The sequence below is a fragment of the Nomascus leucogenys genome, chromosome 14, assembly GCF_006542625.1.
Source record: "Nomascus leucogenys isolate Asia chromosome 14, Asia_NLE_v1, whole genome shotgun sequence".
NCBI lineage: Eukaryota > Metazoa > Chordata > Mammalia > Primates > Hylobatidae > Nomascus > Nomascus leucogenys.
In genome coordinates, this window is record NC_044394.1 from 37450027 (window position 1) to 37463579 (window position 13553).

The following is a 13553-nucleotide window of genomic DNA, read 5'->3' on the forward strand; positions in this document are numbered from 1 at the left end:
AAAATAAATTTGATTATACCAAAACTTAAAACTTCTATGCAACAAAAACTACTAATTATATAATGTTAATAGGTAAGCCATGCATTGGAAGACAATATACAACAGGAAAAGGCATCCAAAGTATATAATTCCTATAAATGAAAAAAACAATAAACAACCTAAAAGTGGGCAGGAAGTAGATGAGAGAAAACCCACATGCCTAAAACCTGAATTCACTAATAATCTAATAAAAATAAAATAAAAATCACAATAGTGATCTATCATTTCACAATCATGAGACTGGCAAAAACCAAAAAGTTTGACAATATAGATGTTACCAAGAGGTAGAGTAACAGGACCTCCCACAAAATAACAATGGTAGGATAAATGGGGAAATCACCATAGAGAACAATGATAAGATCAAAGACATGTAAACCCTTTCTTTGATCCAGCTGATTTCCTTCTAGGTATAGACCCTAGACCAACAGAATTGGCATCACCTGGGAGAGTGGCAGAAAATGCAGAATCTCAGAAATGATCCCAGCCAGACCTATTCAATCAGAATCTATATTTAACTAACCCCCATGATATCATTTCCATGCATAGCAACATCTAAAGAACAACACTCTCAAGAAATTTTGAATGTGAGTCCAAGGAGACAAGAACAAGGATACTTACTGTACCACTGTCTGTCATAACTACAGGAAACATACCAAATGTCCCTAATCGTATCAGTAAGGATAGTTATCTTGTAGCAATAAACACCCCCAAAATCTCAGTGACTTAAAACAAATATTTAAAACTTACTCATGTTATACATTCATAATGGGTTAGCAGGTAGGCTATGCTCCCTGAAGTTACTCAGGGACTCAACCAGCATCTCGGAGTTGCCATTTTTCAAGAACAAGGGAAAATAAGAGAACTCTGGAGCAAAATTAAATGCTAAGCCCAAAAGTGATACATATCACTTCTGCTCACATCTTGTCAGCCAGAAAAAGTCACGTGGAACTGGGAACCCAGGAAATATACACAGGGAACCCAGGAAATGTAATACTACCTTGCACCAAAGGAAGCAGCTAGAAATACTGATGAACAGCACTTATGATAATCACTGGAACTGGCAGGGGAAATGTGAATTATTCATATAATAGACTATCATGGAGTGATTAAAACGAGCAAACTGTATCTATACACATAAAGAAAATAAGCTGCCTACTAGTATGCAAGCCCCAGAGGGTAGATATTTTTATCTATTTTATTCACAGCTGTATCCCCAGTATCAAGAGTAATGCCTAGCGCATAGTAGGTACTCGATTCATCTTTGTTGAGCGAATACACAGATCTCAAAATGAGGACTGAGAATCATCTACATAAACTTTTTTAAACACAAAACAATATATGATTTATAAATATTAAAAGCACAGAATAGAAGAACATTCAATAAATTTATGATACTGGTTTCCTCAGGGGAGTAAGGAAAGGAATAGGACTGAAGAAGGGAACATAAATTTTATCTGTAATTTTTAAAAGTATATATATATATATATGTATATATATATATATACCTCTTTCTGTCCATATGAATGTTTTATATATATACTATATTTTTTTCTTTACACATATATGAATCAAAACTGGAAAATTGTTAATATCTGTTAATTCTGAGAAGTTGGTACACAGGTGATTTTTTTTTGAGACAGACTCAGTCTGTCACCCAGGCTGGAGCTCAGTGGTGCAATCTTGGCTCATCACAACCTCTGCCTCCCAAATTCGAGCTATCATGTGAGCCAATTCTCATGCCTTGGCCTCCCAAGTACCTGGGATTACAGGTGTGCACCACCATGCCCAGCTCCTTTTTTTGTATTTTAGTAGAGCTCCTTTTTTTGTTTTTTGTTTTCTCCATGTTGGCCAGGCAGGTCTTGAACTTCTGGCCTCGAGTGATCCACCCCCCTCGGCCTCCCAAAGTGCTGGGATTACAGGTGTGAGCCACTGAACCTGGCTCACAGGTGATTTTAAATTCTCTATAATTTTAGAACTTTACTAAAAGGATATTAGGGAACTAATACTACTTTCATATCTCAGACAGAACTTCTCACAGTGTTCTATCCATGTTCTCTTATGAGAGCATGCCCTACTATTTTAATGTCTAATGATTCAGCTTCAAAATTCTTGAGAATTTTGAATTTTTACCCATAATATTTATATTCTCATCTCAACATTAAATATATTTTAATTGTATACTTTTTCCCTCAAAACCTAGGTAAAATTAACATTCCAGGAAGATATGCTTTGTTTATCCTATAGCTTCGTATATCCCCATCATACTACAGGGCATCTCAGGGCAGAGAGGTTGGAGATGCTTATTCTAGTTTGAGGAGCAGAACTGTAGAGTCACTGTAGATTTTCCTTTAGAAGAAAACAACATACAGAAGAGAAATCCTCTGAATTTAACCTCACCCTTCCCCTTTACGATAGTTAATTTTATGTGGCAACTTGGCTGACCATAGGAGCCAGATATTTGGTCAAACATTATTCTAGATGTTTCTGTGATGGTATTTTTTAGATGAGATTAACATTTAAGTCAGTAGACTATGAGTAAAGATGATTACCCTCCATAATGTGAGTAGGCCTCATTCCACCACAGGTGAAAACCTTAATAGGAAAAAGGCTGACTGTGCCCAAGGAAGAGGGAATTCTACAGAAGAGTCCCTTTGGACTCAAGCTATTATCTTAACTCTTCACTGGACTCTAGCTTGCCAGACTACACTGCAGCTTTTGCTATACTTGCTATACTCCACAATCATGTGAGCCAATTCCTTAAAATAAATACTTCCCTCTCCAGTAGGTAAACAGAGATATGCACACACACACACACACACACACCACACACACACACACACACGCTATTGGTTCTGTTTTTCTTAAGAACCCCAGCTAATGTACTCTTGCACCAAAACCAGTACTATTTTTTTCTACGACACTATTAAATGAATCAAAACATATCTCAAACCAACTATCACTAAAAATAGGTATATGCTTTTCCCTAAAAGACTGGGTCTTTTAAAAATCTAACTAAGTATTATTTATTAAACCTAATACATGACAGAACACATTATCATACCACTAATATATATAAATAAATCTAGAATGAATCAATAAATATACAAAAGGTTAAGAAGATGTTAGAAACTTAATTTTTTGAAAAGGTATGCTAAATATGGACCTAAAACTATTCTAAATAACAGAAATTTTTAGATGGTAAAAACTGTTCGATTGAAAAAAAAATCTTACCTTTTAGTTTTCATCTGGTCCCTCAGTTTGCTGTACATCTCTAGGACTTAAAAGAAAGAAAAGAATACACAAACATGATTTAGAGAAAGCCTAATTAAAGCAAAAAAGATTATACCAAGAATCCTTCTTCATTTCCAGTTCCTCACCTGGAAGACACAGCATTAATTTATCAACAGTGGCAGAAATATTTCTCTGTTGTAGTCGACACTGCTTCAGCTCTTCCATTGCTATTACCAGCTTGGCAAGAGGGAAAAAGAATGAATTATGCCAATGGCTGTAAATAAAAAGCTTTCAGTCACATTTTTCCACACTGTGTTCAATTCATCAGAAAATCCTAGACAGTTTCATAGTAAGACCTGCCAAGTGAACTAAGGAACTGCCTTTCCTAACCAGTAAAACATTCCTGCACAGTTTCCCGCTTTCTCCCCAAGATACATACAATACTAAGAAGGGCTAGGTAAAATGAAGTCCTAAACTACAAGGGTTATTCAGGAGAAAAAAACTATCTTCAACTAAATCTCTATTTCAACAAATAAACCCACACACTTAAAAGATGTGGCTTTTCTAAAAGTTACAGTTTGTTGAAAAGTAACTCACTTTTATTCCCCTAGCCCCCGTTTTAAGGGCTTCTATCAGAAGTCATACCATAATATAACTAGAAGAAATTGTACCCCACAGAATTTAGAATGTGAGACAAACTTCTTTACAAAGTAATAATCTACACATCTATTTGCAGCATTCATCCTATACCCATACCTAAAAATGTTGTTATCTGCTTAGATACCACGCAGAAAAGAACAAGAGAATGGTCCTGAGTAAGTCACTGATAAAATAATCAAAAGCTAATCTTAAAGCTTATTAAAATTAAACATCAAAAAAGTATTAGGTGATAAGAAAGAAGCATGATAACAGAAAACAGTCATGTACTACAAGTCAGAAAACCTCGGTTTTAGTCCCAGCCTTGCCAATAACTATGTAAAATACAGCAAATCATTTGTTTTAGTTTCCTCTTCAAAAAAAGGTGATAATACCTGTCCTGATTTTGTCAGCCATGAGGATCAAATGAGCAAATAGATATAAAAAATATTGTAAACTGTGATGGTTTAAATGGTAAATGTCAATTAATAGAATCAATGATTTTTTTAATGGTGGGGGGATAGAGATGGGGTCTCCCTTTGTCACCCAGGCTGAGAGTGCAGTGGCGCAATCATGCCTCAGTGCAACCTCGAACTCCTGGGCTTAAAAGATCCTCCCACCTCAGTCTCCCAAGTAGCTGGGACTACAGGCATGCACCTCCATTCTGGTTATGGTTTTTTTTTTTGTTTTTTGGGTGTAGGTAGAAATGGGGTCTCACTATGTTGCCCAAGCTGGTCTCAAACTCCTGGCCTCAAGTGATCCTCCCACCTCATCCTCCCAAAGCACTGGGATTAGAGCATATAATCTCAGCCACTGTGCCTGGTTGATTAATCTTTTAAATAAATTTGTTGACCATCCACGTTGTGCCGTAGATGGAGGGGATACAGCAATGAATAAAGCAAACAAAAATTCCTAATCTCATGGAGTTTAATTTCCAATGGAGAATGACAGAAAAAAGTATATATAAGTAAAAATATGTTAAATATAATATCAGAGCATGACAGGCACAATGAAGAAAAAGTGGGAAAGGATCAAAAGAACGCACAGATGAGAGTGAGACTACAATTTCAAACAAGGTGGTTAGGAAAGGCCTCATTAAGAAGGCAACATTTGAGCAAAGATTTGAAGAAGGTGAATATTGAGGAAATAACATTCCAGGCAGAGGAATGTTATTGACTTATTGTATTATGACAAGTCAATGATTTAAAAGTCAATGATTATGTTATTGTATTATGACAAGTCAATGATTTAAAAGCACAACTAAGAAGGCTATATCCTCTCTCCTTAGACTTCCCAGTGACTATGTTCATTTAATTCAGATAAACATTAGGAAAAGCAACAATAATGTCCAAGTACTTCCAACATACTACTTACAGTCTTAACCACTAAATGAATAACATAGTCATTAAAAGAGAGTGGCATGAAACAGAAAAGGTTTCTTCAAAAGGTAAACTGGTCTTACTTCCTTTCCCTCATGTTGTAGTTTTCTATTGGTATCCGTCACTTGATTCTGTGGAGAGAAGACAATTTAAACTCATAAAAAACAAACATTTAGACAATAGTTTAAAAAGACCTAAATTTAATATGAAAAGATTAGGAATAGGTAGTTAAATATTTTCAGTATTCCACTACATATTGGTGCAGTGGCATTCTCTTGGGTTTAAATTACGTTAACTTTTCTACTGGATGTTTGCATGACCTTTTGAAAAGAAAAATTTGCTAACAAATATGGTGAGTTTAGAACAGTTCTAAACTAAGATACTATAATAACTAAAGATCACACTTTAACTTTGGGGAGACAAGAGGAAAAAGGGGAGAGAAAAATAAAATAGAAAGTACAAATTTTATACAGATATTCCTCATTTCACCAATGTATTCCTAGAAAAGTTGGGTATACACTGAACTTTTTAACTCGAGTCAAAGTTTCCCTGTTTGCTTATTATCTTATTTTTAGAAAATGCTTTACCTTAATTCTTTTTGGATTATTAATTCTTAACAGCTCCTAACACTTCCATACTTCCATTTTTCCAACATAATCTCTCCATCAGATAGTCAAAAATTTGTGAATAAGCCCTTAAATGATCCAGAGTTCATTATTTAAAGGAAATGGCACCTACTTTTTTTGATACTCACTTTTGACATTTCAATGATGGAAAAAATTAATTATATAGAATAGTAATTTCCTCATCATCTGTGATATCAAAACATAAGCAATACTAACTTCTAAAATGTTGTTTAATAAACACTTTCTAGCCTTCCACCAGTAATTGCTACTCCTTATACTTTTAGTGCATCCCCTAACCTAGCATTTCCTATTATGTCCCTTAGGACATCAAGAAATGTTAATTAGCAGGTACTCTGCACATGCACACAGCCATGCACATGCAAGCACACAAACACAGACACACAGACATACACACACACACAAATACACATGATATGATATGCACTGTAAATGCCCAAGAAAGGAATATCGTATAGGATGTTTTCCAAATTTATCTAACATAATACCCTTCAACTGAAGATCTTCTCAAGGAGCTCGTTTTTTAAAAGAACACATTTTTGAAATCACTGCTCTGAACGATACACTATACCTGGACTATCATTCAAAGCAGATTACCATATGCACCTCCATCCAAAGCCAAAATGAAATCTGAACTCCTCCACAAAGCCTCTTTAAATTACCAGAAAGGAAGGCAAGAAACCAGCAAATTCCCTCTTTATTATTTAATTAATGGCACCACATGTGAAACACTTTGTAGTTTTATTGCACTGAGCTCAATACAAATTAAGAGTGATAAAGCCGTCCAAAATGCACATCTAAGACAATGTTAATGGAAGCATTGTCTAAAAGGGGGTCAGCAATCTATTTCCATAAAGGGCTAGATGGTAAATATTTTAGGCTTTGCAAGCCATACAATCTCTGTTGTAACTATTCAACTCTACCTCTGTAGCAGGCATGCAGCCATAAAGAAAATAAATGTAAATGAAAGGTCATGGCTGTGTTCCAATAAAACTTTATTTATACAAACAGGAGGCAAGCTGGATTTGGCCTAAGAGACAGAGTTTGCTAACCCCTGGTCTAGAATAAACGTGATGGTAAGGTAGTAATACCACACTATGAAATTTACAATTGGATGCCACATTTTAAGAAGGGCTTTACAAGCTGAAGCATGGTTAGAGGTGAACACATTTGCAGAGGGAGTCAAAGCTATACCACAAGAAAAACAGATGAAGCCATTTTTAGCCAAGAAAGGGGAAAAATATTCACTTGGGGACACTATACCCCATACCTGGACCCTATATACTATAAACCATACTTAAACAATGGCTGCCCTTCAAATATCTGAAGAGCTATCAGAAGTAAAGTGGCTCCCTAAAAATGGAGCTTATTACTCAAACCAATGTTTGTTACTAGAAAACAGTATTCAGCTCAATATAAGAAAAAGTGTTCAAGCAATGTGAATAAAAATCATACAGGCTTCCTTGGGTGATAATGCTATCCCCGTTACAGTAGTTATTCAATAATAAATTAGATATTTTTAATCCTAAACTGGAGATCTCCTAAAATACAACCCTCTATAATACTCCCAAATTCAGCAACATTATCTACTAGAGTAGCCTTGTTTGCCTTATAAAGGCACCATTTCTCACTTTTTTTCACCTTAAACTCACTGTAAAAACTACATTTTCCATTGCAACTCAGTACACAAGTATAGGGAACACACACACAATTTTCAAGAAACAATGTTTATCCTTAGTACATGTAATGCACTCTCTTGTTTTCTATTCAATTTGATTATATTTAATTTCAGTTTTTGTCAAAAATACTGATCAAGGCACACTAAATTAATTTCATGCAAACCATGGACCTAAAACATATCCCTAGGAACCTAATGAATGCTTCCAGTAAGAAAGATAATAACTGTGGGCTGGGTGCAGTGGCTCACACCTGTCATCCTAGCACTTTGGGAGGCCGAGTCAGGTGGATCAACCTGAGATGAGGAGTTTGAGACCAGCCTGGCCAACATGGTGAAACCCAGTCTCTACTAAAAATACAAAAATTAGCTGGGCATGGTGGTGCATGCCTATAATCCCAGCTACTTGGGTGGCTGAGGCAGGAAAATCGCTTGAACCGGGTGGGGGGACACGGGTTGCATGGATGGAGGTTGCAGTGAGCCAAGATCGTGCCACTTCACTCTAGCCTGGGCAAAAGAACGAAACTCCATCTCAAAAACATAAATAAAGATAATAACTGTGCCAATACCATTCAATAACTATTTCAATGCATAACAATAAAAAAAGGCCAGGCGCAGTGGCTCACGCCTGTAATCCCAGCACTCTGGGAAGCTGAGGCAGCTGATCATTTGAGGCCAGGAGTTCGAGACCAGCCTGGCCAACATGGTGAAACCCCATCTCTACAAAAATACAAAAATCAGCTGGGCGTGGTGGCATGCACCTGTAGTCCCAGCTACTTAGGAGACTGAGGCAGGAGAATCACTTGAACTTCGGAGGCAAAGGTTGCAGTGAGCCGAGATCATGCCACTGCACTCCAGACTGGGTTGACAGGGCAACACTCTGTCTCAAAAAATTAAAAGAAACTATACCAGCTGTCTAGGATGCTACTTCATTTATTTCAAAGAAGATAAATGTGTGTATGAATACACTGAGAATCAAAAGAAATAATGGGCATCTTAGAGTACAATTTCTTTTCATTGGTATGTCGAAATAGCATTGACAGTTGTTAATACTTTTTACATTGTCTAAACTATTTTCTAGAGTTCAGGAAACTTTTTATTTCATAGATTCTGAACCTAGGTCAAATGGATCCCCCTAGAGCAGAGTCTCCCAGGTGTCCTGCTAGACATTAATCCCCTCTGCCCTCAAAGTAACTGGGTAGAGCCTGAAACAGACTCAAACCCTAAACCAGTAGCCTCCAGTTCAAGTATTCCTGCTGGGGCATCCTCAGCAAGTTGAAGGAATTTGCAACTTGAAGAAATTTGATGGAAGGCAAGGGAAGTAAGAGGAAAAGAAGATGAGTACCAACCAGCAAGTGATATCAGCAATTCAGGAGCATTATGAGCTATATTCAGTACTACCCTGCCAAGGAGGTATTCCACCACATGACTACTTCGATAACCAGAGACAAAACATTGTGCTGACTATCATGGACCAGGGCACCAAGGAGCTATGGGAGAAGTGTGCGATAGAGGTGTCTAAGAAGCATAGAAAAGAACAGCCTAAGATGAGTATAGGAAGATGGGATGGCTAGGTAAGGACAAATAGCATACACAGGTCCTGGCAGGAAACCCCATATCTTTGTTTTCACGCATTTCAGATACTTTTGTCCAGTTAAGGCTGATCAGCCCACAAAATTTAAGGATTACAAATGTATGGACCAATAAATAGAAATACGCACTATTAAGATTCTTTAATATGGCCAGGCATGGTGGTTCATGTCTGTAATACCAACACTTTGGGAGGCTGAGACGGTCAGATCACTTAAGGACAGGCGTTCAAGACCAGCCTGGCCAACATGGCAAAACCTCCTCTCTACTAAAAATACAAAAATTGGCCAGGCATGATGGTACATGCCTGTAGTCCTAGCTACTTGGGAGGCTGAGGCATGAGGCACAAGAATCGCTTGAACCCAGGAAGCAGATGTTGCAGTGAGCCAAGATTGTGCCACTGAGCTCCAGCCTGGGCAACAGAGTGAGACTCTGCCTCAAAAAAAATTAAAAAAAAAAAAAGTTCTTTAATATACTTTCAGATGGTTCACTTTTTTAATAGATGTAGAAATAATTCAATGTTTTGTATGACCTACTTGTAAGAAAAGGTTCTCTTGAATAGTGCCTGAGAAATTCAAAGAGGTTATCATTTTTAAAGTCTTGATTACATTTGCATGGCATATAGTCATTTTAAGCAGAAAACTAAATATTTAAAAAGTTATTTCAGGCTGAGTGCAGTGGCTCAGACCTGTAATCCCAGCACTTTGAGAGGCTGAGGTGGGCGGAACTCCCAGGCTGAGGAGTTCCAGACCAGTCTGGTCAACATGGTGAAACCCCATCTCTACCAAAAATACAAAAATTAGCCAGGCATGGTGGTGCACCTGTAATTCCAGCTATTTGGGAGGCTGAGGAAGGATAATCGCTTGAACCTGGGAAGCACAGGTTGCAGTGAACCAAGATCACGCTGCTGCACTTTAGCCTAGGCAACAGAGCAAGACTCTGCCTCAAAAAAAAAAAGTTATTTTACGGTAGCAAGTTCAAGTTTCTCATTTTAAAATGATGAAACATTTTAGAATGTTTAGAACAGTTCTATATGTTTAGAACATTTCTATATATTTGTAATATAGCCTAATACTCTGTATTTTATTTTTCTTATTATAATACATAAAGAAAATGTAAAGATTTTTTTAAAACAAGCCTCATGTTCCCCCAAAAACACTCTAGCTTATTCTTAGGTGCCTGCCATTCAAATATGACTTTCTATGTGTGCTGTGACAAGAAAAGGGTTGGGAAGCATGCCCTAGAGGACTCACTCTATGGGCTTCTCTATGAAGTCATCAGAAATTGTTCTCAATTTACACTCTCATGTTCTCATGCATGTATACATTTTTTAGAGAGAAGATTCAAACTATTCATGAGATTCTGGCCCTCTCCATTTCAGTCCCCATATGAGTGACTAGAACTACCAACTACTGAGTCACCCAAACCAGAAACCTAAGAGTCATGGGCTCTATTCCAGATATATGACATACTGTATCTCATAAGCATCTCTGCAGTCTGCCCCTTCTTCACCATCTCCTTAGTTTTAGTCTTCCTCATTTTTTAACATGGATTTCAACTTATCATTTTCCCATATTGAATGAAAATTTTGTTTTAATGTGTACACTTTAACACTGAGTTTTCTAATGAACATTCAAAATTGTCAGTTGAAACTGCAGGAAACTTAAAATACAAAGAAAAGCATTTCAGATACTTTTGTCCAGCTGAGGCTCATCAGCCCACAAAATTTAAGGATTACAAATGTATGGACCAATACATAGAAAGACGCACTATTAAGATTCGTTAAAATGGTCAGGCATGGTGGTTCATGCCTGTAATACCAACACTTTGGAAGGCTGAGACGGTCAGATCACTTGAGGACAGGAGTTCAAGACCAGCCTGGCCAATCTGGCGAAACCCTATCTCTACTAAAAATACAAAAATTGGCCAGGCATGGTGGTACACACCTGTAGTCCTAGCTACACGGGAGGCTGAGGCATAAGGCACAAGAATGAAAACATTAAAATTATTTATTATCAAGGGATTATTGATAACATTTTGGTATATAGTCTTCTAATCTTCTTTAATGCTTATTTATTTACATGTAAAGTATGTGCATTTAGTTTATAAAAATAGTCATACTGTTCATACATTTTAATCAGCTTTATACATTAAGCAAACATCTCTAATACTTTCCCATGTCAAATATCCTCTATACTGTAGTTTATTATTATTTCAAATAGATGCACCACAATTTCTTTCAGTAATCCTCTATTAAATGATGTTAGGAACACTTTTAAGTTTTACCTATTAAAAGAAAACATCATATGAACATCCTTGTACATGCACTTACAGCCTTAGAATAAATCCTAAAATTACGTGGGGTTTTAAGTACTGGCACCTTATTGTTTAAATTTGCATTCCTTTAATTTTTTTCTAAGTTGTAGAGCTCCTTTGTATTTCTTCTTATGTAAACTGTATGTTATTGTGTATTTCTCATTTTTCTATTAGAATGTTCACATTTTTCCTGTTAATTTGTCAAGAATCTTCATATATAAGGATATCAACAATTTGCCATATGTGTTTGTAAGTATTTTTTATTATCTGCCTTTTAAGTTTTAATTTGTAGGTAGAATAGTTTCTTTCCTTTTAATGTTGCTACATCTATCAATTTTTTCTTTCTGGTTTAGAAATTTTGTTTAGAAATGTCTCAAAATAATATAAATATTCACCTATATTTTCTACTAGTTCTTTTATGGTTTTATTTTTTACATTTAACTCTTTAGTTCCTCTGAAATTAATTTCAGTATGTTGAATAAGGAAAAGACCTAACTTACTTTAAATGAAAATAGTTAAGCATTAAAGAACATTAACAATAAATCAAAAGACTGTTACCTCTAGAGTAGAGAAAGCAACTGAGAGGGGTACTATTGAGAGATTTAATTGTGATGGCAATATAATTTCTTAAGATGGCTGGATACTGTTGTACAGGTCCATAAATTCTTTTTTAAAACCTTAGGACCTAATGTGTTTAAACTTCAGAATTTTGGAAATTTTTTAAAGATATTAAGGTAAATATTGTATATTACATAATACCCCCACCCAATGGGGACTAGGATAGCACCATATAATCAAACATGCTAATATTTCTGCAGCAAAACACAAAAATTCATGCTAAATAAAATAAGAAATTTGATAGTTTCATGTGATTTAGGTCATGAAACTATCTACAATCAATTGAGTTTTTAAATTATTATAGCTTTAGAATACAATATAATGTCTGACAGCCCACTTTGCCCCTCAGTAAAACTGTTTCTTTGCTTTCCTTACCAATATATTTTTTAAACGAATTTTACACTCACTGTCAAGTTAACCCCGTGCCCAGGAAAATCCTTTTAGGATTCTAATTCAAATTTCAATAAGAAAAAAAGAATTAAAAGCATAAGGACTTGAAAGAAGAAAATAAAACTGTTATTACTTACAGATCATATAAGAAGTATTCACATAGAAAACTCAAACTACAAATAAATTATTAGAAATAACAGAAGAGCTTATTGAAGTAGTTAGATTTAAGATCAATAAGCAAAGTGAGTTATCTAAAATAAGTGACTTTGCTATGCCAGGGACCAGACAAATGTGCCTAGCCTCCTTCCTGGACCTTAATCGGCCACACCAGGAAATAACCTTCATTCTTTAGTAGAAGATCCTCCACAACAACCAATGGTTTTTTTCTTTTGGCCTAGGTGGCACGCTACAAAGAATTTTATAGCAATGCCTTGAAATTCTATCATTCTACAATGATAGCTTTTATCCAGCGAGGAAACAGAAACATGAAGAGTCAAACTGAGTTTCTGTTTAAAAGAACCAGCTACTGATCACTCGTTCTGGTCCACACGTAGTTATTCCAATTAAAATATAACTTTAAGAGGGTAATCTTGGCCGGGCGTGGTGGCTCACGCCTGTAATCCCAGCACCTTGGGAGGCCGAGGCGGGCAGATCACGAGGTCAGCAGATCGAGACCATCCTAGCTAACACGGTGAAACCCTGTCTCTACTAAAAATACAAAAAAAATTAGCCGGGCGTGGTGGCGGGCGCCTGTAGTCCCAGCTATTGGGGAGGCTGAGGCAGGAGAATGGCGTGAACCCGGGAGGCGGAGCTTGAAGTGAACCGAGATCACGTCACTGCACTCCAGCCTGGGCAACAGAGCGAGACTCCACCTCAAAAAAAAAAGGGGGGGGGGGAGGGTATTCTTTTTAGCTAAAAATCCATACTCTCAAGAATGTACGTTTCAGTATAAATTCCTTTCTAATTATACAAAAATCTTCACTACAAATATGTGTTCTGCATTATAATCCTTAATCCTTTAATCCTAATCAAAAC

At 36.4% G+C, this 13553-nt stretch overlaps 1 protein-coding gene across 6 annotated transcripts in view; it reads right to left on the minus strand.

The window, feature by feature from the left end:
* Positions 1–13553, minus strand: part of EXOC6B (exocyst complex component 6B) — a 652095-nt gene that overhangs the window by 555448 nt on the left and 83094 nt on the right. For all 6 annotated transcript variants that reach the window (XM_030828178.1, XM_030828177.1, XM_030828176.1 and 3 more), the window contains exons 3-5: positions 5369–5416; positions 3417–3507; positions 3271–3316 (exon numbers count right to left, since the gene is read on the minus strand). In XM_030828178.1, the coding sequence (XP_030684038.1) occupies positions 3271–3316; positions 3417–3507; positions 5369–5416 (185 nt within the window). The remainder of the gene's footprint in view (positions 1–3270; positions 3317–3416; positions 3508–5368; positions 5417–13553) is intronic.